Genomic DNA, 27,209 nt, shown 5'->3' with positions numbered 1-27,209 from the left:
ACAAAGTAAAAATTTTCTTTAAAATGTAACAAAAAGTCTTGCAATTTCAACAATATTGTTCATCGTAATTATTTGTTTTTAAAGAATGCAAACCATCTTAAACACATTATCGTAGATAAAGTTAATATTTTTAGAAGACTATATATTAATTTAAAGATTTATCTTGTGGAGAACTTAAAGAAAACACAATACTAAAATGATTTTTATCACATGATTAAAAATATCCTATGGCTTATAACAACATAATTTTTCATAAATAAAATGTCTTTTTTTGGATAATTTATGGAATACGTTTTAGTTAATATTAAATATATATGTATACATTTTAAGTGATATAAATACTAAACCTGAAGAACTTATAGAAAACATCATAGTTGAAGTTTAAATAATTTGTTTCCTTTGATTAAACATGTGACTAGTAGAAGGTCTTTTTAAGATGTATTTTTAAGAAAAAAGTCACCTTTTTCTGATAAGTTACTCAATTGATTTTCAGCTGTCAGTACGATTTGAAGACTTTTTTTCACCAAGAATCTGTAAGGACTGGTGATGACTGTATATGGAAAACGCAGCGCCGACAACGCGTTGCTGACGGCGACCGCAGCAGACACACGGTTCAATTTGGTTAGACGATGGCTCCTAAACCACCCACTTCACGTCCTTTCCACGCCCCCCGTTTTCCACCGCCTCCGCTCTCGTGTGTGTGTGTGTGTGTGAGCTTATGTTAGTGTATTTGCATTAGGTGCATGTGCAACTCGAGGCTTTTGGCAAAAGGCGCAGAGAAGAGAAGCCATGTAGAATCCAGGAACTGGCTGTGCCTGTTGGCCATGTTCAAATAGCCGACACTGAGGGGGTGCATGTGTGTGTGTGTGTAGCTGTGGGTGTGAGCCGCACACACACACACTTGCTGATACAGAAGTTGCCAATAACAGGCGTAACGTTTTGTTCGTTCAGCTTTTTTCCTTTGACCAGACTGGAGGAGCAGCCCCCCCGAAACCCATTTCCCTCCCAGGTTTTTCCAACTTCTCGCAATAGCCAGACGCATTCATTTGTAAAACTAAATCACATGGCCTGCGGGATGCGGGAGTGGGTTAAAATGGGTATTGGAGGATCCTGGACGAGGCTTTTACGCACCTTTTGCCAACGTGTTAATGAAACGCATTCGAGAGCCATAAAACATGCAGCACTCTCCACGAAACCCCCCTTCAACATTCCCTCTTTTGGAAGCCGACTTAAAGGTGCACGGAAAAAGAAGATCCTTTAACAATAGCCAAACAATGCACTGAGAAAAAGTGTATTTTGAAATACTGATTAAGAAAACGTTAAGAACTTTATGATGCCTACATGGCAAAATGATTATTTCGATTGCTGCCAATTTATTTTGCAATTTTTTCTTTAATTATGTAAATAATATAACAAAACAATAAGAATAATTTGTTTTAATATTATAATTAATTAAATAACCTAACGAAACAATTATAATTTCAAACTAAAAGTTAATTCATTTAATAAAATATTAAATATAAATATTATTTCATAAATAATGGATAGCTCATAATGAATATTTTTAGATAAATGATTTTTTATAGTAGTTTAATATAACAAAAAATCGATCGGAAGCAGTCCAGACTTAATTCAAGATCACGTTCACTTCTTTTAAGATTAAACGTCTGAAAAAACGGAAAGAATTTTCATTTCCCCGTTGGAAAACTCTATTATTGGCTTATTCTCTTTGTCCTTCGTCCTGGACAGGATATATGTCATCCGCCGGCATATAATTTCATTAGTATTTTTCTAAATCTCACCAGGCAAGAGCCATTCTTGTTTTTGCTTTTTTTTTATTCGTGAGCCGTTCTTGACCGAGCTGAATCCATATTTTTTCTTGGCCTACACAGCCTGGCAGTTATTGCCACTCTATCCGTCACTGTGTGGGTGTGTATCTGTGTGGTGTGGTGTGCTGGGTAAGAGTGTTGAACATTCCAGCAAGTTGCCAAAGCGGACGACTACGAGGCAATGGCAAAAACGCGGCATAGAAATCGAATTAGATTTTTCCGATTGAATTTTCTACATTTTTAATTGCTTTCGACATTTCAACTTGTCGACGAGCCGGCAGAGGAATCCCCACACACCCCGAAAAAGCCCCCCTCCCCACCACATTTTCATCCATGAATTGTTGCCGGCTTTCCAGGCGATTCTGTGACGTGGCCTGACATTTATGGGCTTTTAAGGCTTCGGCATCGGGGGGCCGCCGCATATTAAATTCAAGTAACAAAATCAAATATGTGCGCTGCGCCTAATTTGCTTTAGTTTAGTTGCATTTTTGCCATCTGCATATTTGATGGCAAATGTATTTAAGGAAAGAGAAAATTGAGTGGCGAAATGGGCAATGAAAAAATACTATATGGTATATGGAAAATGTTTATTATTTAAGAAATATTTAAAAGTAGTTAGTTAAAAGGCAAATGGACTTGACATATTGTGTATAACAGAAAAACAGGCTAAGGAACTTATAATGCAATGTTCAAGTTAAAAATTAAATATTATAAAAAATTGAGTTAAAATTAATATGACTTAACATCTTGAGAATAAAAGATTGTTGGCTTTGTATAATTTTTAAAAATCTAAATAAAAATAATGCAAAATTAAGGAAAAAAAAGAATATTAAACTTAAAATCATATATCATAAAAGGCAAGGTATTGGAAAAGTGTACATATTAATTTTTTTTAGAAAATGCTATACATAAATATTAAACAAACACAAGCCATAAGCATTTGCCTGAAGTACAGATTTTATAGGGAAATGAATTCATATTTCGATTAGACCACATCGCATGCCAGTTGCCATTCGCCACTGGCTGATGGATCTGCTGGCGAATTATCCGCATTATTTCCCCATCTTTGCACCTTCTAGGAGCTGCACTCTCAATTTGCCATCAGCATCGCGATGCCAACTTCAAACGCTGCCACAGCTCGTGGCACATCTAATTGATGATGAGGTGCAGCAGGCACTCGTGCAGCATCCTATTTCCCATCACGATATATGTACAATATATATGTGTGTCTGGATCGGAGCGGGAATAAATCGTGTGGCAGATGAGTTGCGTGTATGCCATAAAGGGTTTGCCGCGCATTAAAAATGTATTAGAAGTAAAGTAAATAAATAATTGAATCGGGCCAAAAAGAAGGAAGTGCAGCTGGTAAGGGAAAGTGGCGAAATCGGAAGATATTTATCTAAAAATAATAAAGATGGGCGTCTGGCAGCGAGGCCCATCTAGGGCCACTCCCTAAGCCAGCTGCCTTAATTTGTAAATCATTTCCCAGCCGAACGAATGCTGGCAGAGAGATATTTTTTAATATCAAAATCAACTTATAAATACTTTCGGCTGCGGCGCGCTGCATCTTCCGCATTTGTTTGTAATTTACTTTTATGCTTTACTTAATTGCATCTAGATGCATTTTATAAATTACAACACATGGTCTGCAATCCACAGCCCACGATCCCATGGCCTCGAGTTTGAACATCAAATTGACGCCGCCGCCGCCGCTGAGCACTTATGATTTTTATTAAATTTTATGTTTTCTAATGACTCACTGGGAAAAGCAGAGAGGCGGCAGCAAATGAAGCGGATAAAGCTGACTTGGAAAAAATTCAATTAAATATTACAACAATTTCTCTTGGCCCCGATGAGCCCCGCCCCCTTTTCGGATCTTTCGATGTAGTTTTTATGGCCCGGCTCGTCTGCATTTCCCGACACTAATTACGCCAAATGTAACTCGCAGCAGAGTGTATTTGTATCTATGTATCTGTGTATCTATGTATCTGTGGCTGTGTATCTTTGTATCTTTGCATCGCACAACATGCTGCATAATATTAATTTTCGTTGTACATTATTTCTAAGAAAGCAGCGGCACAACGGCACAACATCATATAATAATAACCATAATGAATCCAGATACAGATACAGATACACAAGCAGAAATGAAGCAAATAAATGAGCAAAGAACAGGCTTTCGTCTATTTCTTTTCTTGAGTACGAGTTTGTTTTTCATTCTCCACGCATTTGTGGGGCTCTTTTGTTAGTTTCGTATCTTGCAGATAGTTGTGCCGCGGCTCCTACAACAAAAACAATTAGCCTACTTTAGTTTGTTGTCTTACAAGTGGAAATAAAATTAAATACGAAGTGCAGCACTTAGTTAAATGCAATGTATCTCCATCGGTATCTGCGTGCGATTGCCAACTGTTTTGGTGCTAGCGATGGGATTCTAAAAGAATTTGATTAGCCACTATAATGTTTACTAACGTTTCAAGCAAAGTAAATATTTATTTATTATACAAGCCTCAATGAAAATATTGGTAATTATTTAACGAGAAATTAAGAGCAAAAATGGTACATTTATTATGTATTAATAGTTATTCAAAATCTTAACTATCAGATGATTATGATACGTTTGAAAAGAGCTTATAAATAATATAGACACTTTTTTACTTAATTATATTATTTCTTGTTTTTAAGGTAGTGAGTTTAACATTATTATTATTAATCACGCACGAAACTAAGTCAAATTCTCATCTCCAAATCGTGTTTCTTAGATGTACCCACGGAATATGCAATTCAAATAAAGACAACAACAGTTAGAGGCACACGAATTTAATTACAGCGTTCTGTTGTTCTTTTATTTTTTCCACCTTGTTTTTTGTGTTCTGCGTTCTGGATTCGAAACGTTTCTTGCGCCGCCTGTCATCGTGTATCTTTGTATCTGATGGGTGCGCATTTGCCGCTTGTCTCAAGTAGTTTTTAGTTATTATTGTTATTATTTTTCCATTTCTACGTACGTGTACCGCTCAGATATTGAAATTTATCGCCGCTATTTTGTTTGAAATAATTGTCTACCGACTTGCTGACTTGCACAGTTCGATAAATGTGCTTCCACGAATTTGTATCTGTATCTGTTTTTGTATCTGTATTTGTATCTGCTGAGCTGGCACGGCAACAGTGACATGTACAGACACTCGTACCGCCACATTCACGTTTCTCATTCGCATGTATTATTTTCTATATCTTTGGCCAGGCATCTTATTATAATTTTAATTACAAGCTGTTATGGGGCCACGTTAATTGCTTCCGTTTACGAAATTGTATCTCAGTTCGACTCGCATGGATATACACATTGCGAATATGCCGGCTAATTAGAGGGATCGGGGCGGAATGCGGGCCACCCGGGCACCTGTCCACCTGTCCACCTGCAATTAGCCAAAAAGCTAAGCTCTTGTGGGCCAGCTGATGAGATGCGCTGCTTTCTCGACCATTTGCTGCAGCTCACATAAAAATCAGCAACAAACTTGCCCTGGCACCATAAAAAATTGCAAACAAAAAAGAGAACAACAGAATGGCATGGAATAAAATTTATATGAATAACAAAAAGCAGCTAAAAGAAACAACAGCAACAATAACAGTTTACTGCCCTGGCTCAGAAGTACACGGAGGAAAATATTGATATGATATTTTATTTTATGTCCACTACAAAAGCTCATCGAGTAATTTTTAGTGCTCCATAATATTGTGGAGCTTGTACTTGGGGAACTGAAAACAAGTTTGCTTTTGGGGAAAAAAGAAAATGAATTTTAGAATAATATACGGAAACCTAAAATCTTGTTCAAGAATATTTTAGTTGAATAAATTTTTTAAAATGATTTAAGAAAAAATTTTTAACTTGACGTTATGTTTTTATAACCTTAAATAAAATAATAAGAAAAATATAAATTTATTTCACTGTTAAAAAATTATTTTCTTTAATTTAATGAAAAAGTTTACTACCTAATCTAAAATTAAAATTCTAATACTGCCCTATATTTCATACAAAATCTGACCACAAGCTATGTAAATTTCTTTAAGTGTACAGTAAGTGCCGGAGAATGCGAATGCATCTCGGGTTCACAGGCGGGTCGAGTTTGTTGCAACACCCGAAGAACTTGCAGCGTGCGTCCGGCATTAAAATTGTGTTTATGCGTGTTTGGTAATTTTATAAAAGTTAAATTAGTTTTAAGACCATAAATTCAGCTCACTCTTTGGCACAGTCTCTGCCATTTTAACTTTTATTACTTTTAATATAAAAAAGCTGGCTAGAACCGGGCCAGCTGTAAAAATGCACGCGGTCATAAAAAGTTGCAGGAGGCATGTTGCTGGTAGCCGTTAGCTGGTTAGTTGCCAGTTGCCAGTTGCCAAGTTTCCAGTTGCCGGTGGTTGCCTGCAACATCCACAGAAACAGAAAACAGAAACTGAAACGGCAGCAACATCGTAAAATAATTTCTTGCTCTGCGGTCTCCATTTGGCCGCAACAATGTTGCTGCATTTATTCGTATTATTATTACATTTTAATGATTAATTCTAATTATATGCGACTTGAATAAGGCCGCTGACTGAGCGAAAAGGCCAATAAAAAGTGCCGAGGCAAAGTGGAGTGGAGTGGATTGGAGTGGAGTGGATTTTGGCCGAGTGGCGCCCCGCGCCGCTGCTAGTGGCACATAAAAATTGGCGCAAGTTAATTGTGGTAGTTATTTGCTGTTTTGTGCCATTTGGCCATTTTACCATTTTACCATTTTACAATTTTACCCTTCTGCCACAACTTTTCGCATTGCTCCGTTTGCCTGGCGCAACAATGTTGCCGCAGTCGCTGCATTCCCGCACTTTTACGAGGCGTTTTTTATATCACTTACTTAGTTGATTAAGGGCGTGGTCGATGGGCCAGATATGTTTAGATTTGCTCTTTGTATCCGGGCATTCTTTCACGAGTGGGTTGCATTTTACGACCCTTCTCCAAAGCCGATCGAAACGGAAACAGAAAAATGTATGAAATGGCCTCTGGGAAATCCGCTTATAGATATAACAACATTACAGACATTTCGATCACATTTGAATTACGATCTTATTTAACTTTCAAATGATTTAAGTTTATTGCTTTCTTTAATATTGAAAGGTGAAATGATATTAAGTTTCCTAATATCATATATGTAATAGATTGTTATTTCTTGAATTAAATTAATTAATCTAAACCACAATGTTATTTGACTTTTAAATGATTTCAATTCAAGGCTTTATTTTATTATGGAAGGTTAAATAAAAGATGGCAATGAAAACAAGCTTACAATCTTTCTTACACTTTTTTTTGTCTTTTTTTTAAATTTGTGAAATAAATTAATCAAGAAATTGTCTTAAACAGTTATTTCTTGATTTTTTTTAATTGACATTTTTATTAAAGGTGCCAACACAAAACACAACACCTAAAGCTGTTCGTTCAATTAATTGGTTACTAGTGGGCCTTGAACTGAAATAAAGATATCTACGCATCGATTTTCCGGAGCCCTTTCCTCAACCCCCTTTCCCCTTAACTCCCTCAGCCTAATGTTTGTTATTTTATAACGTCAACGCGTCGCTAACCGAGAAGGCCTCATAAAGTGTTCGTAATAAAATATATTGTGCAATATTTTGCTAAGTTATATAGCCACTCATATACATTCTATATATATATATATATTTATATATGTGGGCAACTATTTAGATGTGTGTATATATATATATATATATATGGCTATCCCATTGCTTATCGCCTTTATAGGTAGAATGTAATTTCGTTTTATGCGCAGTTTTGTCAACGGCTTTGTCCTCGTCGTTTTTGTGGGGCAAAAAGACGTAGGGGTTCCAAGGGGAAAGGGAAAAGAACCCATAAAACTTTATGCATTTTGTTAGAAATATAAATAATAATTATCTTGCGACTTGTATTGGATTTCCAACCCCCTAGACACAAGCAGAAATTCAAATAACCCAGAGTCGAGCTCCGTTTTGAACTGTCGCAAGCAGTAGTAATAACGTTATTAATGTTATTGTTATAATAATAATTCGAAATCCGTAACTTTTGCCATTTTATTAATGGGTCGAACGTGTACGAGCGGTTGTTTTTTCAGTTTTTTCAGCTTTTTCAGTTTTGTCAGTTTCTTCATGATGTTTTTTATTTTATTTGTATACCATTTGGTATCATTACATTAACTGTATGTAGGCCTGTGGGTTTGTCGTAATAGGAAAACACACAAAGATACACACGCATACTGGCTGGTACTGGCGATATTTACCCGCGTTTCTATTTAGACAATAATTTTAAGTTTTAAAACGCTAGAGGGGCAAATATTTGATCAACCCGATGGCAAACTAGACACAAGGCAAATAAGACTGTCGGAGATGGAGATATGGATATATGGATGCGGGGATCGAGGGAGGTCGTCATCTCTGTGCCATTTACAATATTTACCCGAGTGTTTTTAACTTATTATTTATTTGCACCTCATATTTATTTTAACGCTTTCAATTACGCTCCGCTTTGAGTGTTTTTATTTAGATAAGTCCGTTTGTCTTGATGCCAATGGAAACTTTTTAATTCTGTCACAAGTTCGAGTTAATTATGGAGATATTATGGGGCGGAAATTAGAGATGAGTTCGTGACTGTATTTTAATGTTGATTTATGCATTATCTACCATTATTATTATTTTTTTATTTAAATTTTGTTTGTTTGGTTTTCAGTGTAACCGTGATTTAATCATGACCACATTCCAATAGGAATTGTCATTAAATTTTAGAAAACTCTGCCATCTCTAAAACAAAGCGTATGATTTTCTAAAAGAAACCATCCATGAAGATTACTTTGTTATTCACCAATTCAATGGCCAATAAATCGAGCTCATAATTTTTCATTGCGATGGCTCTCCTTCCCACCGAATTGAATTGGGAAAACATAATAAATAAAATATAAGTAGTGGTCCAAGTACAAGTAAGTCGTTAAGGAATTGCAAATAAAATTTAATGCACCCGAAAATGATGCGAAAACTATTTGAGGAATTCGCGCCGAGTGGCTTCTGTGTGTGCCCCTTGCGTATGCGTAATTTATTTCATAAGCGCATAAATATAAATTCGGGCGGAAAACTAAATGCAATAAAAATGCGAAACGGCCAAAATACATATTTAAAATAACAAACCAATTGCGCACAAGTAATAATTTATCAAATATATATGTATGTCGAAAATCGCAAGAAATCGAAAATGGGGAAGCAGCAGTCGAAAATTTATTGGGCCACGTATATTTCGCCTGTACTTTCTGGCCAAAAGGTAACGAACGCTGGTCTAGAAAACTTTTGCGGACCCCGAGCACCGCTGCAGATACAGATACAGATACAGATACAGCTACGGCTACAGAGATACGGGCTGCAGCCGCAGAAACAGATACATTTGAAAACTTTTATCCACAAAACAAATCGCACAAAATCGAAACGTGCGGACCAACCTCGTCGTTGTCCTCTCTTCTTAACCCCTTTTTTTTAGACCCTGTCCCCCTCTTGTTTTAAGGCCAAGTCCTGCGTTTCTTGGCTGCCAACTGCGGATGGCGTATGGATAATAATTTCTGAATTCCTGCTCATTTTGATTGCCCCTAATAACTGAGTAGAGTTGCCGCCTCTGCTCTCCAATTCCGCCGACTTCTTGGGCACCAAGTCGCAAGTTGCAAGTCGCAAGTCCCGGCCAATTTGTTTGAGTGTGCGTGTCCCTGTCTCTAAGATTCACAACTCTAAGATCCCAACTCGTTCTGGCTCTGCGTTATTATTGTTACAAATATTTTATTCCAATGCCATATATTTTATTCCCCTGCTAACCGCTCTCCGCAACGTTTCCCCTCGCATCGGTTCTTTTATTTTATTGCATTGTTTATGCAGCCCAAAGTAAATTATGTTTTCTGTTTTTGCAGTCGCCGGGCATCGAAGTTGAAGTCGACGTAGGAATCGCAACTGAAGAAAGACAAGGCAATTGGCTTGGAAAGAGGTTCAGGCACTGAGGAAAATGAATTTGACTGTCGAAATTGGAATAATATAATTTAGCATTTCTATTTTCAAATAAATTTAATTTAATGAGCTGTGTTTTAGTTTTATTTTCAATAATAAACATTTTAAGCTTGTTTTTTTTATTTACGTAATAGACTGTTGAAATTAGAATAACATAAATTTTCAAATAAGCAGTAATCAATTTAAATTAACAAACTTTGTTTCAATCTTATTTAAATGCCAAGAAAGCATATTTTAACAAAAGGTAATAACATTGAAGGTTTTAGTTTTAATTTTTTTATTTCCTTTATTATTATCTTTTATTTTAAATCTTTTGGAGTATACCTTTTGTAAAAATAAATACAACGTTTTATTTTCATCATCTAATATAATGACAAAATTTGGAATGAAGAATATTGTGGCAAAGATTAGTTAGTTCAAAAGCTCACATAATCTATTAAAATTACAATTATTCTTTTTTTCTTTTTATGTTCTAAGTTGAAATTTTTTCTTAGTGTTCCTCTGCAGGGTATCCCCACTTCGTCCTTGGCCAGCTGTTCGCTCCTTCTGGCTTCTCAATAATTTTTTGTTTGTTCGCTGTCATTTCAAAAGTTATTATGCCAGTTGCTGCGGCTGTTTCAGTTTCAGTTTTCTGTTGATTGTGGCCACCGGTACAGTTGGCCGAGTTATTGTTTCACCCCCTGGCCTCCGGCTCTTGATGAGTGTGTGTTTGTGTGTGTGTGTGTTTGAGTGTGCCACATTTTGAACAATTGCTTTGCATATTTTATTGCTAAATAATAAATGCCTATTAACTTAATTGGCAAATTAGGCAACAAACAGCACAGAGGCGACTGCAACTGCCACCGCGATGGCAATTGGCTATGAAAATGGCGAGTGGAACTGCAGCCGAACTGTGAGCTCTACACATTTTAATTGAGTGAGCCCTGAGCAGGAGAAAAGAGTCAGCAAAAAATGAGGGCACTTCATGGGCAGGAGGGAAAAAAATGATTGTCCATTTGTTGCATGCCTAAAAGTTTAATGAGGCGCCCATTACGCGCCATTTGCATAAGTCAACTGCGAAAAGTTTAGGAACAAAATCGATCGAATTGCACCCACTGGCCGAGGTGATTCTCCCCCGCATACAACGCATTTCAATACTTTTCGCCTTTTGGCCCATTCTTTTGGGGGAATGACGAGGCGGAAAGCGCGTGTCTGCCGGTGCCAAACAAGCAAACACAATTAAATGTTATGCAGATGCAATCTAAAATGTCATTATATCAAATTCATTAATCCCTCCCCGCTCTTCTTCCTCTACTTCTCCGTCGCTGCCAGCCAGTCAACAACAAATGCCCCACAGCACACGACTCACAGATGCAGATACACAGATACATGGATACACGGACACAGATACAGATGCAGATACTTAGGCCGAGCCCAAAGGCAGCGCCCCAGCAACATTGCAACTGCAACTGCAACATCGTCATCTGTCCCTGCACTCGATTTTTTTTCTTACACAGAGGAAAATTTATATGCAATACAACTAAATTGTCTTACAATTTATTATCCCTTCTAACCTTGCATCACACAAAATAATTTATAATTGCATCATTCAAATCTTTAGAAAAACAATATAAACAAGATTTAAATCCTCTTTTAAATCCAGAAAATATATTTATAAGTATTGAATGTATAACAACAAAGTAGTTTCTTTAAAATAATTAGCCTTATGTTGAGCACCAAATTATGCAAATTAAATTAAACAAACATTTTCCTTTCGAACACTTTGTAGATCTTTATCGTACTCTAGTTATTAAATGCTACAAATTATACAAATCCTTATTACCTTCAATAATTGTTAAACAATTACATTTAAAATAACGTGTTGCAAAATATGTTTAAAAGATACTCTCTAAGATTTTAAAATATTTAAATTTGTATATTAATATATATAATTATATTTAGACGGTACCTTAAATGAATATATTTAAGTAAAAAAGAAAACACCTGAGGCTGATCAAATCCATTTAAGATTTCTTTAAATATTAAATTGACAATCATTTTCACCGTGCACTTCTTCTTTTGCTAAGCTCCGCACATTGAGAGACTCGTGTTCATATGGTTTTTTAATAATAATTATTTTTTGCATAGAGAACTGAAGAGTGGCGAAGGAATGGGGCGAGCTAGCGATTAAAATCGCTGCATGCACCGCTCGTGAATATTTTAACGTCAGTCAATCAAATGGCTTAAAAATGCTTTGTCATAGCTGCATACCCCATGGATACTTGTACTTCAGCTGGAGCAAAAGGGGCAGAGGTTCAGATACAGATACGGGGATATCTGCGGATGTGTGGGACTGAGCACACATATCACAAATCACACACACTTTACATTTCGCATGTGCATGTGCCTGTGCATGTGCATGTAAATCGTCTTTGATTCGATTTCGTTTGATTTGATTAATCGTGCGACGTCACTGCCGTCTGATAATGAGATAGCAGCGGCGACTTGCACGCAATTAAGCCAAATTGCAGTCACTGCCAGCAGATATAGAAATATACATATTTAAAATGCAGCCATAATTTCGCGGTACTCTGGCTTTTTCCGGGAGGAGAGTTCAATGGCCAACTTAAGTTTACAGCGCTTAAAATTATTGTTTGTATTAATATAAATGGTTGTGGTAAGCACTCACACGCACACATTTGCAAGCGATGTGTGTGGGGAGCAGATATAAGAATAATAATAAAAAAAAATTATTCTCATTCATCGTCATAAACTTCAATTTTCGAAAATCATTTCCTTAGCAGCTGCGCATTAAAAAAATACAGAAAGCTGAAAAATAAAGAACGGCAACAATAAAAATGAATAAAATGAATTAAGACTCCACACAGTGGGCATGATTTGCAATACTTTCCCGAGATATTGTAAATCAGATAGCCCCATTCCCGATTTTCGATTCCCTTCACCTTCCTAAAGTCATTTGTCAGCTGGCAAGCTGCTGATTGATGTCCAAGCAAAGCACAAGTTAGGCAAATATGTCCAGGAATGAGGGTAAATAAATGTTGTTACTATTGGACGCATGCTTTGAATTTCGACAGTTTGGTACTTAAGGAAAACTTTCCATCATTACCTTTGAGTAATAGGAAATGAAATTCACATAATAGATAAATTACTTGGGATTATCCACAAACACAATAGTGGCTGCACACTGCTGTAACTTACAAATTTATCAAAGGTATATATTTTTATAACATTTTTTTTTAAATAATATTGCAAACTAATAGGGAATGTCAGCAATTCCTAAAGGTAATATTTTACTTATGACATATACAAATTAACAAATATTTAAATATATTTACATACAATTTTTTTTTAATTAGCTTAATGTGAAGTTTTTTCTTAAAGTAAATCACTTATGTTTTCTTATCTGAGACCCTTACTATCTATACGTTATATTTATTCAAAAACTATTTTCAGCCAGACATTAATTATTTCACCACATTTTTCCATCATTAACCCCACTGTGCCCAGCTTGCTCAGAGTTTTTGCCCTTTGCACATCGTTAAGGAATATTATAAATTACTACAGCAACAACAGCAACAACCGCAGCAACATCGGCAGCAACATCAGTGGCAGCAGCAACAACAATGCCAAGAACAACAGCAGCAGCAACCAAGTCGAGTTTCTTGAAATATTTATTTTATATTACGCTTTTCGTTTTATTTTTATTTCCCTTTGCCTCTCACTCACTTTACTTTATTTTCCGAACAGGGGCGCGGTCTAAATTAAAGAATATTTCTTTGCCAGCGTCTTGAGTCCGCTTCTCGCTTCCCCCGCTCCCCATTTTTTATTTTATTCACATCTCTTTTTTTTGTGTTATTTTATTTATTATATGTATTTGCTGTTGCTGCAGCCCCGTCTTCATTTAAAGTGCGGTTTCTTGTCTCTCCCCATATATATTCATTATTATAGCCGCGACGGCGACGCTGCTACACATAACTTCAACTTTGTATCTGTATCTTTGTATCTCCGCATCGGCGAGTGTGTGTGTGTGTGTGTGTGTGAGAGTCGTGTATTTAAGGAAAAAGAATGATGCAAAGACGATAAAATATAATTTCGGCTTTATATTTTATTTTAATGATGAAAAATGTTGAAACTTTATTACGAACTCATAAAAAATTTAAACGTAGGTACACACGCACAGACACAGACCGACAGAAAAGCAAGGGAAAAGCGACGGCGGGGGGTTATAACTTCTTCTCCTCGGTTTCTTCTTCTTCTGTTTCGTTGCCCTCATAAATAACAAAACCCAAATGCGCTGTGAACAATGTTAAATGTTATAAAAATCCAAAACGTATTTACTTTTATTGCACAATGCAGCCGTGGATTTTAGTGGCAGGGGCACATAAAGTATCGCGCAGATACAGATACGGCACAACCAGCTGTCGCAGCTGGATGAAACAACAACAATAATTAAAGAAAGCGCACAAGGTGTGAAAATACATGTCATAAGATACAAATGTATCTAATTGAATGAAAGCGACGTAGCGAGCGATTTACTCCAAACACGCAGCCGCAGCTCACTGCCCATTCACCACCCCCTTAGCCCCCTAATGCCCCCTTATGCCCCCTTAACCCACTAATGCCCCACCCCCTGCTGTTAGTAGAGCGTGCGAATGAATCGCATCTCGGTGGCCGTATTGTGTGAACGCCGCGAACGAAGCGTGCGGCCAACGCATCAAAGTCAAAGTCGACGACGCCGCGAATTTTGATTTCCTCCTTTTCGGTGGATGCCCATTGATAACATGGGGTCCATCAGCTCATTTAGAAACTTCCAGAAAATATTATATTTTAAATATTTTAAAAAAATTATAACCGAGCCGAATATTGCAAATGTTTGATAAGAAGAGATTGACATTTAAAAACAGTTAAATATTTGGTGTACTACGCTTATTAATATTTAAATTTTAAAAGTATAAAATAAGTAGCACAATTTACTTAGATTAAGATATAAGAGTTATTCCATTTAATCACCAAAAAATTCCATCTCAATGACCCGATTAGTTAACCTAATTAAGATTACTCAAAATACTTATAAACAATCAATTTCGAAAAATATTTCATTTATTTTTATTACCTCTTTATTTAATGTTGCCTACTTCGAATTACTTATCAGGTTCAGTAATAAACCATAATTTATTGCTTCTCGTTCGACTTTAACATTTAGCCCAGATTAATTGATCTTTCTTCAAGTCATTTTTGTTTTTGTGTCACAAAAAAATCTTATCAAGAAACAATTTTGGGAAAATTATTTCAATACATTTTACTACCTCTTTAGGATTACTTGTGCTATCAATAAACCATATTTTATGGCTTCTTGCTCAATTTTAACATTTACCACAGAGTAATTGACATTTCTAAAAGTCATTTTGATAAAAGCTTCTTATCAATTTAATGACAGATAGGCATTTGCTTTAATGATGAAATTGTATTTGTAAAGCATTTAAATGAACGTTTAAATGTATTTGTTAGGACTGAAACAATTAAATATTTAAAACAAATTTATTTATTCAAAAAAAGATGTACGATTCTTTATCGATTTAAATGAGATCGGCTGTTACTAAATAAAAAAGGAATCCAAAAATCTGAGGCAAACAAAAATATTCGTATTTAAAATATATTATCAAACCCTTAATAAAAATATTGATTATAGTGACTTAATTTTGTTAAAAAAAATTATGAATTATAAAATTAGAATACTAATGTATAATATATATCCCATATTTAAAGTTCACTTGAGAATTTTGTCGGCTAGCACATTAAAATTCACCCTATTTTTAGGGAAGTTATTATAATTATATTTGTGTCATGCTTACATATTTTAGCTAGTGAATTTGTCAGTTAGATCTTAAAAATTCACCCTGTTTTTTAGGAAGTGTGTTGTGGCATCGGTTCTGGATTTTCGTTGGCCTTTCGCTGCCGCTTCTGCCGCTTCTGCCACTTCTGCCCGCTGTGTGTGAGCTTTCGTGTTGCGGCAGGTTATGGCCCGCCACAAGCACACTTTGCACACACAGCGCGTCACTCATTCAGCCGCAGATACAAAACACCAGACACAATGGCCAAAAGCGAGGTGCGACGCGTCGTCAACAGCTGTTGAGGATGATGATGACGATGACGACGACGGCGACGACGACGACGACGACGACATGACGATGACGAGGGCGACCGCAAGTATCTGCGGGGTTGAGTATCTCGGCATCTGAGTATCTCCCTGTGCCAGAGTAACTGAGCATCTTCCGGGACACTTTAAGTGGGCTAATCGGCAAAGCCAACACCTGAAACACCCCGCTTTCCCAATCTCTATCAGCCCCGGGCACTACAATCCACTTCTTGGGTTACCCAATCCCCAGCCATCGCTATCTTATCGCTGCATTGCCGGAATGACGGGTCAAAATTGGAAATTCAATCGATTTCTGATGACAATCACGTGTGTGCTCTATAAATAAATAACAGACAAAACAAAAAAAAAATAAAAAAAACAGAAAGAAAAGCCAGCGCGCAATTATTGTAAATAAATAAATGCAATTATAAAAATTGCCGATGCCGCCGTTGACTCAGTCGTCTTTTCATAAATTGCAAAACAAAAGTAAACGGCAAAAAATATGTGTATTTATATATATATATATATATATATATATGCCTGCCTCTGTCCGCTCGACTGCATTTTTAATTAATTTATTTTCGTTCGATATAAATTTGCAATAAGAGCGGTGCGGGGCAGGGGATGAAGCGGTCTTGCACAAAGACAAAAGCCAAGACAAACTTGTATCTTCCAGATACTCGCACTCGTACACATGATTTTTCGCCTCCTTCAACGGCAACGGCAACTGCTGATGCTGATGCGATGCTGATGCTGATGAAGCCGATCTTTGTTGTCGGCCCGGGCAGACTGCCATTTATTTATTTATTTAATACTTTTTCGCATTGTGTGCCGCTCGCTTGGCTGTGCGTTTGATTAATCGGCCGCTCATTGTAAATATTTGTCTTTAGTTTGTTGCCAGGGACCTCAAGTTTATCCTCAGACCCTCGAGTCTTCGTTTTTCAACTCCTCGACGAGACTTGTTCTTTGTGTTTACTAAATGGAATTGGGTGCGGCGGCGGCGACGGTGTCCGCTTCTTTTTATACATATTTAAAATGCAAAAAGGAAAAATGGCAGCGGGATTAAGGCATTCACACCCGGGCGGGATCTAATCCGGGCTCATCAATAATTGATTGAGAGCCTGCATTTCCATTATGGCTTATAGAAATGGCAAAAAGCAGGGCCCACATCAATTAAAGGCGATCTCCCGCTCTCGTTAACTCGATGGTCTCCTCCATCATTCATGCACTTACTGTACAACTCCTAACTGCTCATTTCTGCTCACTGGCTTATGTCCTTTTCGATGATTCAAAGTGTTAATGCACTGGAGGAAATTATTGTTATTTATTCCCATACTCAATAATATAATGACTTAGCCAATATAATCATCAAATCAAGAGAGTAAATTAGCGATTGTCATACCTGTTCAGATTCCGAACAATGTGTTATGCAGATTAAAAACTTTTAAAAATATAAAGCATATTTGGTTCTAGTACTTGAATTAGTAGAATTTATATTTAAAATGTAATACTTTTTTAATATAAACTTAAAGAAACTTATGTTAAGTATCCTACCTAAGGTCTGAAACATCACCTCTATCATAATTTTCGTCTTGTACTTTATGCGAAAAAAAAGTATAAAATTCAGAAACAAAAAAAAGTAGTAGAAGAATTAATGTATAATTTTGGATCATACTTCAGAATAATTTGGGACTAGTTTCTGTTCTAAGAGATGTTTATTTAACTTGCAGTTTTAATGTTTACGAAACTTAATTGAAGTTGTAAGGTAAGATACTTTATGTGTGACTTTCAGAATGTTTTAAACTTCATTTTAGGCTTAACAAACTGTATTTCATATTTTTTTTGGTTTTTATTGTCATGTAAATCAAAGTTTAGGGCATTTTTATAACACAAAAATTTGAAATCTTTTTGGTTTTAATATATTGATATTTGTATATCAAGTGTTTGTTGACATTTTTCGCCTGGTGTAACAGCTTCATTCCACTCGCCAATCCTGACCGCACCTTCTTCCCTGCCACACTCCAGTGAGAATGTATCTCTGCCGAGCCGCCGCTCCCTCGCAGCAACTTTGTTATATTTTATACGGTAATTTATAATAAGTTTTTTCACGCACCTTTGTGGAGACACCCTCCTCTACAGTTTTCCCCTGGCCACGAGACCCACGCACTTCAAAGACCGGGAAAACGAAGGCATTTCGAGGAGCAGGAGTAAGACACTCAGCAGGCCACAACTTCCCCAGATGTATTTGAGTTGGAGCGCAGACTGGGTCTGACTTACAACTAATGCAATATAATAAATTTATACAGGGTTACAAATAAATGTGGGCAGACCTCTCCAACTTTCAATGTAAATGTGTTTGTGTGTGTGTGTGTGTGTGTGTGAGTCTGAGTGTGAGTGTTTGAGTTGAAAAATAAATAAATAAATATTTTTAGAAGGATACATGAGATTGAAAAGGCGGCCCGGCCCGACCCGCTCCTATTTCTCGTTTCCTGCTTGTCGGTGTGTGTTGTTTTGCTTTATGATGATGCCTCAGAGGGGGGTGCGTTGGGGGTTATTTATCAGCATAAATTATTTATGCCGCATTAGGGGCATAAAAATAAATAAAATAAATGAAGCCGGCCAACTAAATCCGATTAGAAAACGGCCCAAGCAAAAGGAGGCCCGCCAGTAATGGGCAACAAGATACTCGCACATACAGACAGATACAAAGATACACAGTCCATAGATACAAATTTATTTTTATAGATTAATCAACGAATTACTTGTGCAGCTGTTGCCGCAATTCCATTTTCCATTTTCCATTTCCCCATTTTCATTTCCACATCGTATACGATTTATTTGGCTTAGCCATAAAAATGAAAATTTTCCGCCAAGTATTTGAAAATATAAACATTAAAATCGCTGTTATGGCCGTATTTTCGTATTTAATTAAATGTTTATGCCAAGCATTTAAACTAAATCGACCAGGGCCGAAATCTGAATTTGTATGTCCATGTCTGCTTTGCATCTTTATGTTTAAGATGCTGTAAAAACTACTTGGGGAGTACTTGAATGGACCGCCTTTGTGTATATAGTATTCTCCATGTGGGGATCGCTTCGTTTGCTTCGTTTTGGGGTTTTGGGATCGGTGCGCATATATAAAATATGACTGAATAATATAAAACAGAAGGCGATACATCAAAGCGGATTATACAATTTATTTTTGCTTTTATTTCTCGGTTGGGGATTCGTTTTCGTTTTTGTGTTCGTTTTTGTATCTCTTGTATTCTTTGGCTTTTGGGTTTGTTTGGCTGTTCTCAAAATATATTTCTTCATTTTTATTTTATTTATTTACTTTCCACGAAGATTGTGTATACAAAAGAATACAAAAATATAAAATGCAACAGATGCAGCTGGAGATACCGAAAAAGTTACAGTCATGCTGGGCCACATAATAAATTGTATTATTTATATTATTTTATATAATGCAACCCCGAGATGTTAGCCGCGGGAATCCGAGAAACACAAAAGTATCTTTGAGATACCCACAGCGGAAGCTGTGAGGTCTTTCATCTGAGAGTGACGAGTGTAATGACTTTTGTCGATTGGGTTAAGTGGCTTGTTGGCTTCCTTAGCACACAGATACTTACACTCACACACACACTTGCCGGCTTCGAGATGTGAGATTCCTTTTTCGAGCTGTGTGCATCTTTTTCAATTTTTATGCACGCCACTCGCTCCCTTTTTCCTGATTCCTCACCTTTTTTCTGTGTTTTGTTCAAGTAGTTTGAATGTGGCACGTTTAGCCGTTTCCCCCCTCCCCACACCTTTCGGTAATTTGTCTGCAACGTTTTTTGTGGCAGCTCGGGCTGCAGTTTTTGCCGGCTGACAAAAAAAAAAATACAAGCGAAAGGTAAGCGACACACGCTAATCATGAGTGTGAGATTCTCGCAGATTCTCTCCCTTTTTCTCTGGTTTTTCTCCCCCTTTTCACTCTGTGGTTTGGCCCTCATCTGCGGACTAATTGAGTGGGAAAGTGGCCGGGAAATCGAAAGGGAAAAGGCTGCGGGATGTGCCATTGATCATAATCAGCAGAATATTGTATCTCAATTGTTGTCTTGGGCTTAAACATTTCTAAACCGGTTTTCTTTTGGGTTAAGCATTTCATATAAATTATTTTCTTACTTCAAAGACAGTAAACAGTTTTCAAACTGAAGTTTTTTACCCATTAAATCTTAAAAAATTTTATAAATATTGTTGGTAAAAAAAAAATACACCAAAAATGTTTGTATCTTAAGTATCAAAATTTGAAGAAGACTTTTCTACAAGTAAAATTGCTTACCTTGTAAAAGTGTATTCAATTACAAGCAAATTTTGCTATAAAAGATTCTCATGATATTACAGCCATAAGATAAGTTTCAATCGTCTTACTGTAAAATTATAAAAATCTAGACTTAAAAGAAAACCTAAAAATTTTCTACTTTTTTTTACATAAGAACGTCTACATTTTAAAAATATTTTTCTTGAAGCTAGAATAAAAGTACTTTCTTTGAAGGTAATTTACCTTTAAAATCATTCTTTTGTTCATAAAATTACTGACTTGAGAAAGAATGTATTTTCCCCTTAGATGAGTTTCAATCGTCTTATTGTGCCTAATAAAAACTTCCTCTGCGCCTACGCTCTGCAAAAAGTTCAGTGAACTGATCGAGAAGCGGTAGAGGAAACCAATAATAATATACAACCTCTAATGATGCACACTGCCACACACACACACACGCACATCTAAATGCGTTGGCAATAAAATATGAAAAACTGGAGAACAAAAAAAATGCGTAAAAGGAGAAAAAATGATTTTTAACAAAGGCGAAGGCAGACAAATAAAAGTGCAATTAATCACCAGAAAGCCATGGCCCAGACGGCCAGAACTGAGAATTGAGAATTGAGAACTGAGACTAAAAACCCTGGACCACGGCGACTGACACTTATCGGCTTTATCTGCTTATGTGAAGGGAGTGAAAAGGTGGGGTTAAATCGAAGGCGATGGAGATGCATTCACACAAACATATAAAAATATAAATATAAATGGAAAGGAATTATAAATATTAAAGAAGCTGGCGGAGCTGAGGATGCTGCCTGTCAATATTTGATTTTTATATATGGCATTGCCTTGATGCGATCGCCGCGAAGCAACGAAAAATGCATCAATTTTTAATAATAAATGAAATGTGTGAATAAACGTTGGTAAAATATGGCGGGGGATTGTTGTTGGGCGGGGGAAAACAATCGGAAAGGCAAACAGCAGGAAAGCATAAACACGGCCGGGCAACACTAATACCCAGGCAAACAAACAAAGATGCAGATACAAATGCCGCAGCGGATTCAGATGCAGATGCAGATGCCCGTGTAGATGCACATTTTCCAAAGAATTTCTAAGCACATAAAAAGCAAAGCAAACGGTCAGTTGGGAAAATATTTAAAAAAGCATAAAAACAAAATATTTATTGAAAAGAGACGCTAACGAGCCAACGCAGCGGCGTTGAGGCAAACAAACGGCATCGGCTTCAAAAATTGAACACATGAGCAGGCTAATGCGTATATACATATATAGTCGGCTATTTGATTAATGCACTCGAAAGCGACAATAAACACGGAACATGTCGAGAACGCAAGAAACTTAAGACAGAATAAGGAGTTGCGGTGGGATTTCCACAGCATCCACAAAGACAAACAAATATCGCATTCCGATTGATGTCGAAGTTGGCAACTTCGGGTTGGGATATGGCCAGAAACCGGGACTGAATGGAACTCCATTTCGCCGGAGATCGGGGTTCTTGAGTGAACGTCGTCGACGGCTATTGGATAAATAAATACAAATTTTTATTAAAGTGCGAATTCTGCGGTGAGCTGAGTTACTAATGCAGTCGAACTCGAACCGGTCGCTAAGTTTGCCCCCTGAAAGGAGCCTAGACTGACAGAAAATCTTGTATTTCAAATGAAAATGGCAACAGAAATTCTTTTACGCACCAGTTCGCGATAAAACTACTCTATTTGTTCTTGCTAAATTTATATATGCAATTTACGTTGCTATAAAATATATAACTTGTTGCCATAGTTTAGCAAATATAATGGTTACAATACATTATCAGATGTAAGCTTAAATGCTTTTTAGTATCATTTTCAACAGAAAATTATAAGATACCAAACGAAAAGGGTTTTAAAACAGTTTGGATATAAATATTGACTAACAAAAGAAAACAAGGTAACCTTTTCAATATTAAATATTGTTTTCTTTTATTCGATCCGTTTTAAATTTAAATCAACAGTAAATCTATAGATTGAAATTTTTTAATTTAAATAATATTATGCGATAATATACTAATAATCATATATTAATAGTTTCTGAATTTTTTAAAATTTTGATACAATGAGAAAGAAGTTTACAAGGTCTACAAATAACCTCAACATTTCTCCGTTCAGAAGTATTGCTATTTATTAATTAATTATTATTATTATTTAACCAAGCTGTATTTACTTTTTTAATTAAATCTAATTTTTGATAATTTTAGTTCAACCACAATAAGATGTAAAGTAAAATGTTTGGTCTTAAATGTAAAAAAAAATAAAGAGAACAATTTGCTAAAAACTCCAATTGAAATAAATTATTCTACAATATTCCCTCGTATAATTACCATATGACCCCCATATTTTCCCTGTGCAGATATCATTCGCCGTTGGCCTAATTGAAGCACACTTAGGGAACCACAACAAGTCACAAAATCACAAGATCACAGAATGCTCCATAGATCGAAATCAACCGCTGGCCACAAGAATTTCAATCACCTCTTGGTCACCAAAGCGTTCCAGTGAGTGCTCCCCGAGAACCTGGAACCCTGGAATCGGTGGCGGGGGGTCCGATCTGACCACTCTGGAGGGGGGCGGAAATATTTGGAACAAAACTCTGCGGGGGGAGAAAAGAGCGGACGGGGCGAAGAGAGCGAACAATGGGCGACGTGGAGCACGTGAATGCTGTCAATCATTCCAGAGAGAGAGTGGACAAAAGGGAAAGGTAAGGGGGGGCGAAAAATCTGTGGGACTGGAGCTCCACATTCCGCGCTGTGACGTCACAGCACGAGGCGAAAGGCCGCCGGCAGAATTTTGCAGCCGAAGAGCGGCGAACTGTAGATTGAAGATCGCCGAAAGGCGCGCGAATCGTGAATCAAAACAAACCGAGGGAAAAAAAATATCAGAGAGTAAAGCAAATGGGAGAGATATAGATGTCTATATAGTCTCTGAGCAAGAGCAAAGCAGCGCTGCGGCAGCGCAGTAGCAGCACGGCGGCAGCAAATGAGAGCTCTAAAACTCTCTTTGTAGAACCGTCTTTGAAAAATTGAAGAGTCTTTGGCAAAAGATGGTTCTCTTAAATTATTTTATAAACAATTTTTGAAAGACAAATCTTTTTCAATGCATATATCAATGTTGGTAATCTTATGAAATATATGAATGTTGTAAGCTTAAATAAATTGACATGCTAATCCCATAAGGCTTTATTTCAGGCCTTTGAAAATTTGACACTTGGCTATTTGCTCATCTAAGCAATTTGTTGTAATGTAAACAAATTGACAGATTTTAAGGCATTACACGTTCTGTTTATATTGCATTGCATTGTGGTTTAATGAAAGGAATTAAGCTAACTTATTTGAGTGTTGTAAATTATGCTTGGTTTTTAAGTATAGTGTTTTTTGTTTTGTTTTTTTTTTTTGTTTTTTTTCCATGTGATACGATGCTGTATAGATGGTATTTTTAATAAAAATTAAAACATTTTAAATTCCATAATTTTGTCTATATTTTTTCGGGGTGTAAGACCAAATTTAACATATGTATATATATTTTAACATATATATATTTTAAAAGCATTTTTCTAAAACGATATTAGGAATTTTATAAGTTTTATAGATGTTAATAAAAAATAAGAAAATGAATTCCATAATTCCTTGATTTTGGTTTTGGTTTCCTGGGTTATTTTTTTAATATTTTTTTTTTTTATATTTTTGCAGGTAAAATACCTATCAAAATTTATTGTCAAAATGTTGTCTTAGATTTATTGTTGTGTATATGTTTAAATACGGTTTTGATTCCACTCACCCTTTCCTCCTCTCGTATCATTTCGGCGATGCCGGGCTTGATCTCCATGTCATCGGCCAGAGACGATCCTCCGCCGGAGCCCACTCCTCCGCCCACGCCTCCGACCACGCCCACTCCCCCACCACCCACTCCACCACCACCATGGTGGTGCGGCGGTGGGGGCGGTAGGCGTGGCTCAGCGGGCGGTCCCGGTCCCAAACCGCTCAACTCCATGGCCGCAGCCATGGCGGCAGCGGGTCCCATTGGAAAACGCGATTCTCCAGCGGACGAGGGCGGATGATGTGAGGATCCAGATGACTGGATGGATGGATGTGGGGCAGGTGGTGCATGGTGGTGCGGGTGCAGGGGCAGGGGCAGGGGCAGGGGCAACGAGTGCTGACCCTGCTGCTGACCTTGCGACTGACCTTGCTGCTGACCTTGCTGGGGACTCTGCGAATGGGGTCGCGAGGATCGGGACATGGGTCCTGGCGTGGCAGCCGGCGAGGGCATGTCCAGTGCATGGATGGCGGTCTCCAGTCGCCGAGCCACCGCTGCCGCCGCTCCTGCACCACCGCTCAATGGCGGCTTCGGTGGTGGCGTCATCAGCGAGCAATCCCGCTGCCTTTCCCGCTCCTTTTGCTCCATCTCCAACCGCTCGGCGGCTATCAGACTGCTCAGCGGACTGGGCGGTGCAGGCGCATTGAAGATCGTGTCCGCCGAGGGCCAGCGTCGCTTTCTCACATTCCTGCCCTGCTGTCGCTCCAACGGGGAGAGTCTCAGCTCAGCGGGATCCCAGTCCGTGCGCAGTTTCTTCTCCGGTTGCATGAAGGCCAGCAGCTCCTCGGCCTCCCGTTCGTTTTCGGTGGCTCTGGAGCCGGAAGTGCCCTCCTTGGGCGAGGGCATTCGCTCGGAAGAAGCGGCCGCCGCCGCTGCCGTGGCCGCTTCCATGTGCGTCACATCCGCCAGGCCGCGTACCTTCAGCATCTCGGCTATCCTGAGGAGCGGACCGATCTGATCCTGGCTCACATTGATCTCGCCACGGTACATGAACTCCACGATGGCCTTGAGGTCCGACCAGTTGACATCCCTCATGATCACAATGGGATGCTGGCAGGGCGTTTCGGCCAATAGGGTTTGAAAGTAGGGCGAGCAGGCGGACAGGACCATTTTGTGGGCCTTCATGGAGCGACCATCGCAGGCCAGTGTCACATCCACGAAGCACTCGTTCTGCAGCAGCTGATCGAAGATGGTGGTCAGATTCGTCTGGTAGTTGTTCCAACGCAGGCAGAATTGCTGGGACGTGGAACTGGGCGACGCCACCGAAGAGGATCTGCCTTGTGGCGAACTAATAGGGGACGATCCATTTCCTCCTTGTCCTTGTCCTTGTACATCCTTATCCTCATCCTTCGAGGTGACAGGTGAAGTGCGATCCTCACTCTTCGTGCGCTTCTCCTCCTGCTGACTGGGCGAGTTGCGATTGCTTTTCGGTGAACCTGTGCCCGATCCCGAACCTTTGCGCTGCCTTTGGGTCACTGGTCCCTGGTCGGGCGCCACTGACAATTTCACATCCGCCTGCGCTGACGCCATTTTGTCTACAGCTGATCGTTGATCGTTAAAACGTTAAACGTTGGCACGCGTTACGTTACGTTACGTTACACGACTCGCTTCTCTTTACATGACGTTAAAAAAACAAAGCGTACGAAAAAATCGCGACAATTACGACGCTCAACTGAGAGTGGGCATGTACATGTAAGTAACTATGTGTGTGTGAGTTGCTATGTGTCTGTGTGTGTGTGTGTGTGTTTTACGTATTCGTTACGTTACGCGCACTACGTGGCCATTTGGCAATTAGCCCGCCTCGTTCTTTCAGTTCGTTTCGCTACTCGTCTCGTGTGTCGTGTTCAATTTGGTTTCAGTTCAGTTTTCAGTTTTCAGTTGCGTTCAGTGTTCAGTGTTCTGTGTGCTGTGTTCTATGGCTATATATGTGTTGGCCAACAAACAGGGCCAAAAGTCTTCTCAGCACGAGCGTCTGAATTAGACTGAAATCGTTTTGCACATTTTGATACGGAAAAACTCAAAACAAACTTAACACACGACGACTACGACGATGGCCACGAGACGATGTGGAAAACTGAGGGTCGCCGAGGGGCTGCCTACGTTCAACGTTGCTGTTGCAGCAACTGCTGCTGCTGCTGTTGCTATTGCTGCTGTTGCTGTTGCTGCCTTTTGCTGCTTTTTGTAGTTGTTGCTCTCAGGCTGCGACTGAGTTCGCGACGAAGTTGCGAATAGTTCGCGAAATGCGAGGCGAGGCGAGGCGATGCGAGTTCGCCAGTTTCTCCGCTCTGCCGGCGTTGTTGTGTGGCAAAGGAGGAAAATGCGACGGCGGCAGCGAAACGCGGCTGAGAACTGAGTGGCGAGTGTGTGGAGAATCGACATTCGAGAATGGAGCATTGCAGCACCGACGGCAGAGAAAATGAAATCGGCGAACTGTAGGCGCCAAAAAACGCCGGCAACAAACGGCAACAGCGTTTTTGTTGGCCACATTCCTTTGCTCCTGCGCTGCGTTTTGGCTCTCCTCGAACTCAAAGTTCCGATTCCGATTCGGAATCGGCTTTCGTCCTTCGTCCTTCGTCATCGGCTTTCGTCCTTCGTCCTTCGTACTCGCACTCGCACTCGTCCTCGTTCTCGGCCTCTCGCAATTGCAGCAACCCCCAAAAATTTTGGCGCTTTTGGCGCTGCTTTGGCGCTGGTGCACTACCACTACCACTACTGCGAAAAAGGATGCGTCGCTGCTGCAAGTGGCAAGTGGCAAGTGTGCGTGCGTGAGGAAACGGAAGTTGCCCCAAAATGCAGCGAAGAGCGAGCTTAGGCCTAATATTTTTCGGAGGCGCTGGGCAGGAGAGGGTGGGGTCCTGCCCCTCGGACCAGTACCACCGGTCAAAAAGTGAGGAACCAATTCCACGGGGTTCCTCGGGAATTGGCAAAGCGGCGAAAATATGGCTGATATTGGCAAGAAGTTTGCCGGTGATTTTTTGGGACTTTTCTTACATATAGTAAGATTTTTAAGAAATTTAATTTAAAAATGTAATTACAAAATG

At 38.5% G+C, this 27,209-nt stretch overlaps 1 protein-coding gene across 2 annotated transcripts in view; it reads right to left on the bottom strand.

Annotated features, from left to right (window-relative positions):
- The window catches only part of LOC108146379 (protein bric-a-brac 1), a 70,252-nt gene extending 44,034 nt beyond the window's left edge, over positions 1-26,218 (bottom strand). For both annotated transcript variants that reach the window (XM_017272370.2, XM_017272372.2), the window contains exon 1: positions 24,133-26,218. In XM_017272370.2, the coding sequence (XP_017127859.1) occupies positions 24,133-25,698 (1,566 nt within the window). In that variant the 5' untranslated portion in view covers positions 25,699-26,218. The remainder of the gene's footprint in view (positions 1-24,132) is intronic.
- Between the last annotated feature and the right edge of the window lie 991 nt (positions 26,219-27,209).

This window comes from Drosophila elegans, unplaced genomic scaffold, assembly GCF_018152505.1.
Source record: "Drosophila elegans isolate 14027-0461.03 unplaced genomic scaffold, ASM1815250v1 contig_208, whole genome shotgun sequence".
NCBI classification, from domain to species: Eukaryota; Metazoa; Arthropoda; class Insecta; order Diptera; family Drosophilidae; genus Drosophila; species Drosophila elegans.
This window is presented reverse-complemented; position numbering and strand designations above follow the sequence as displayed.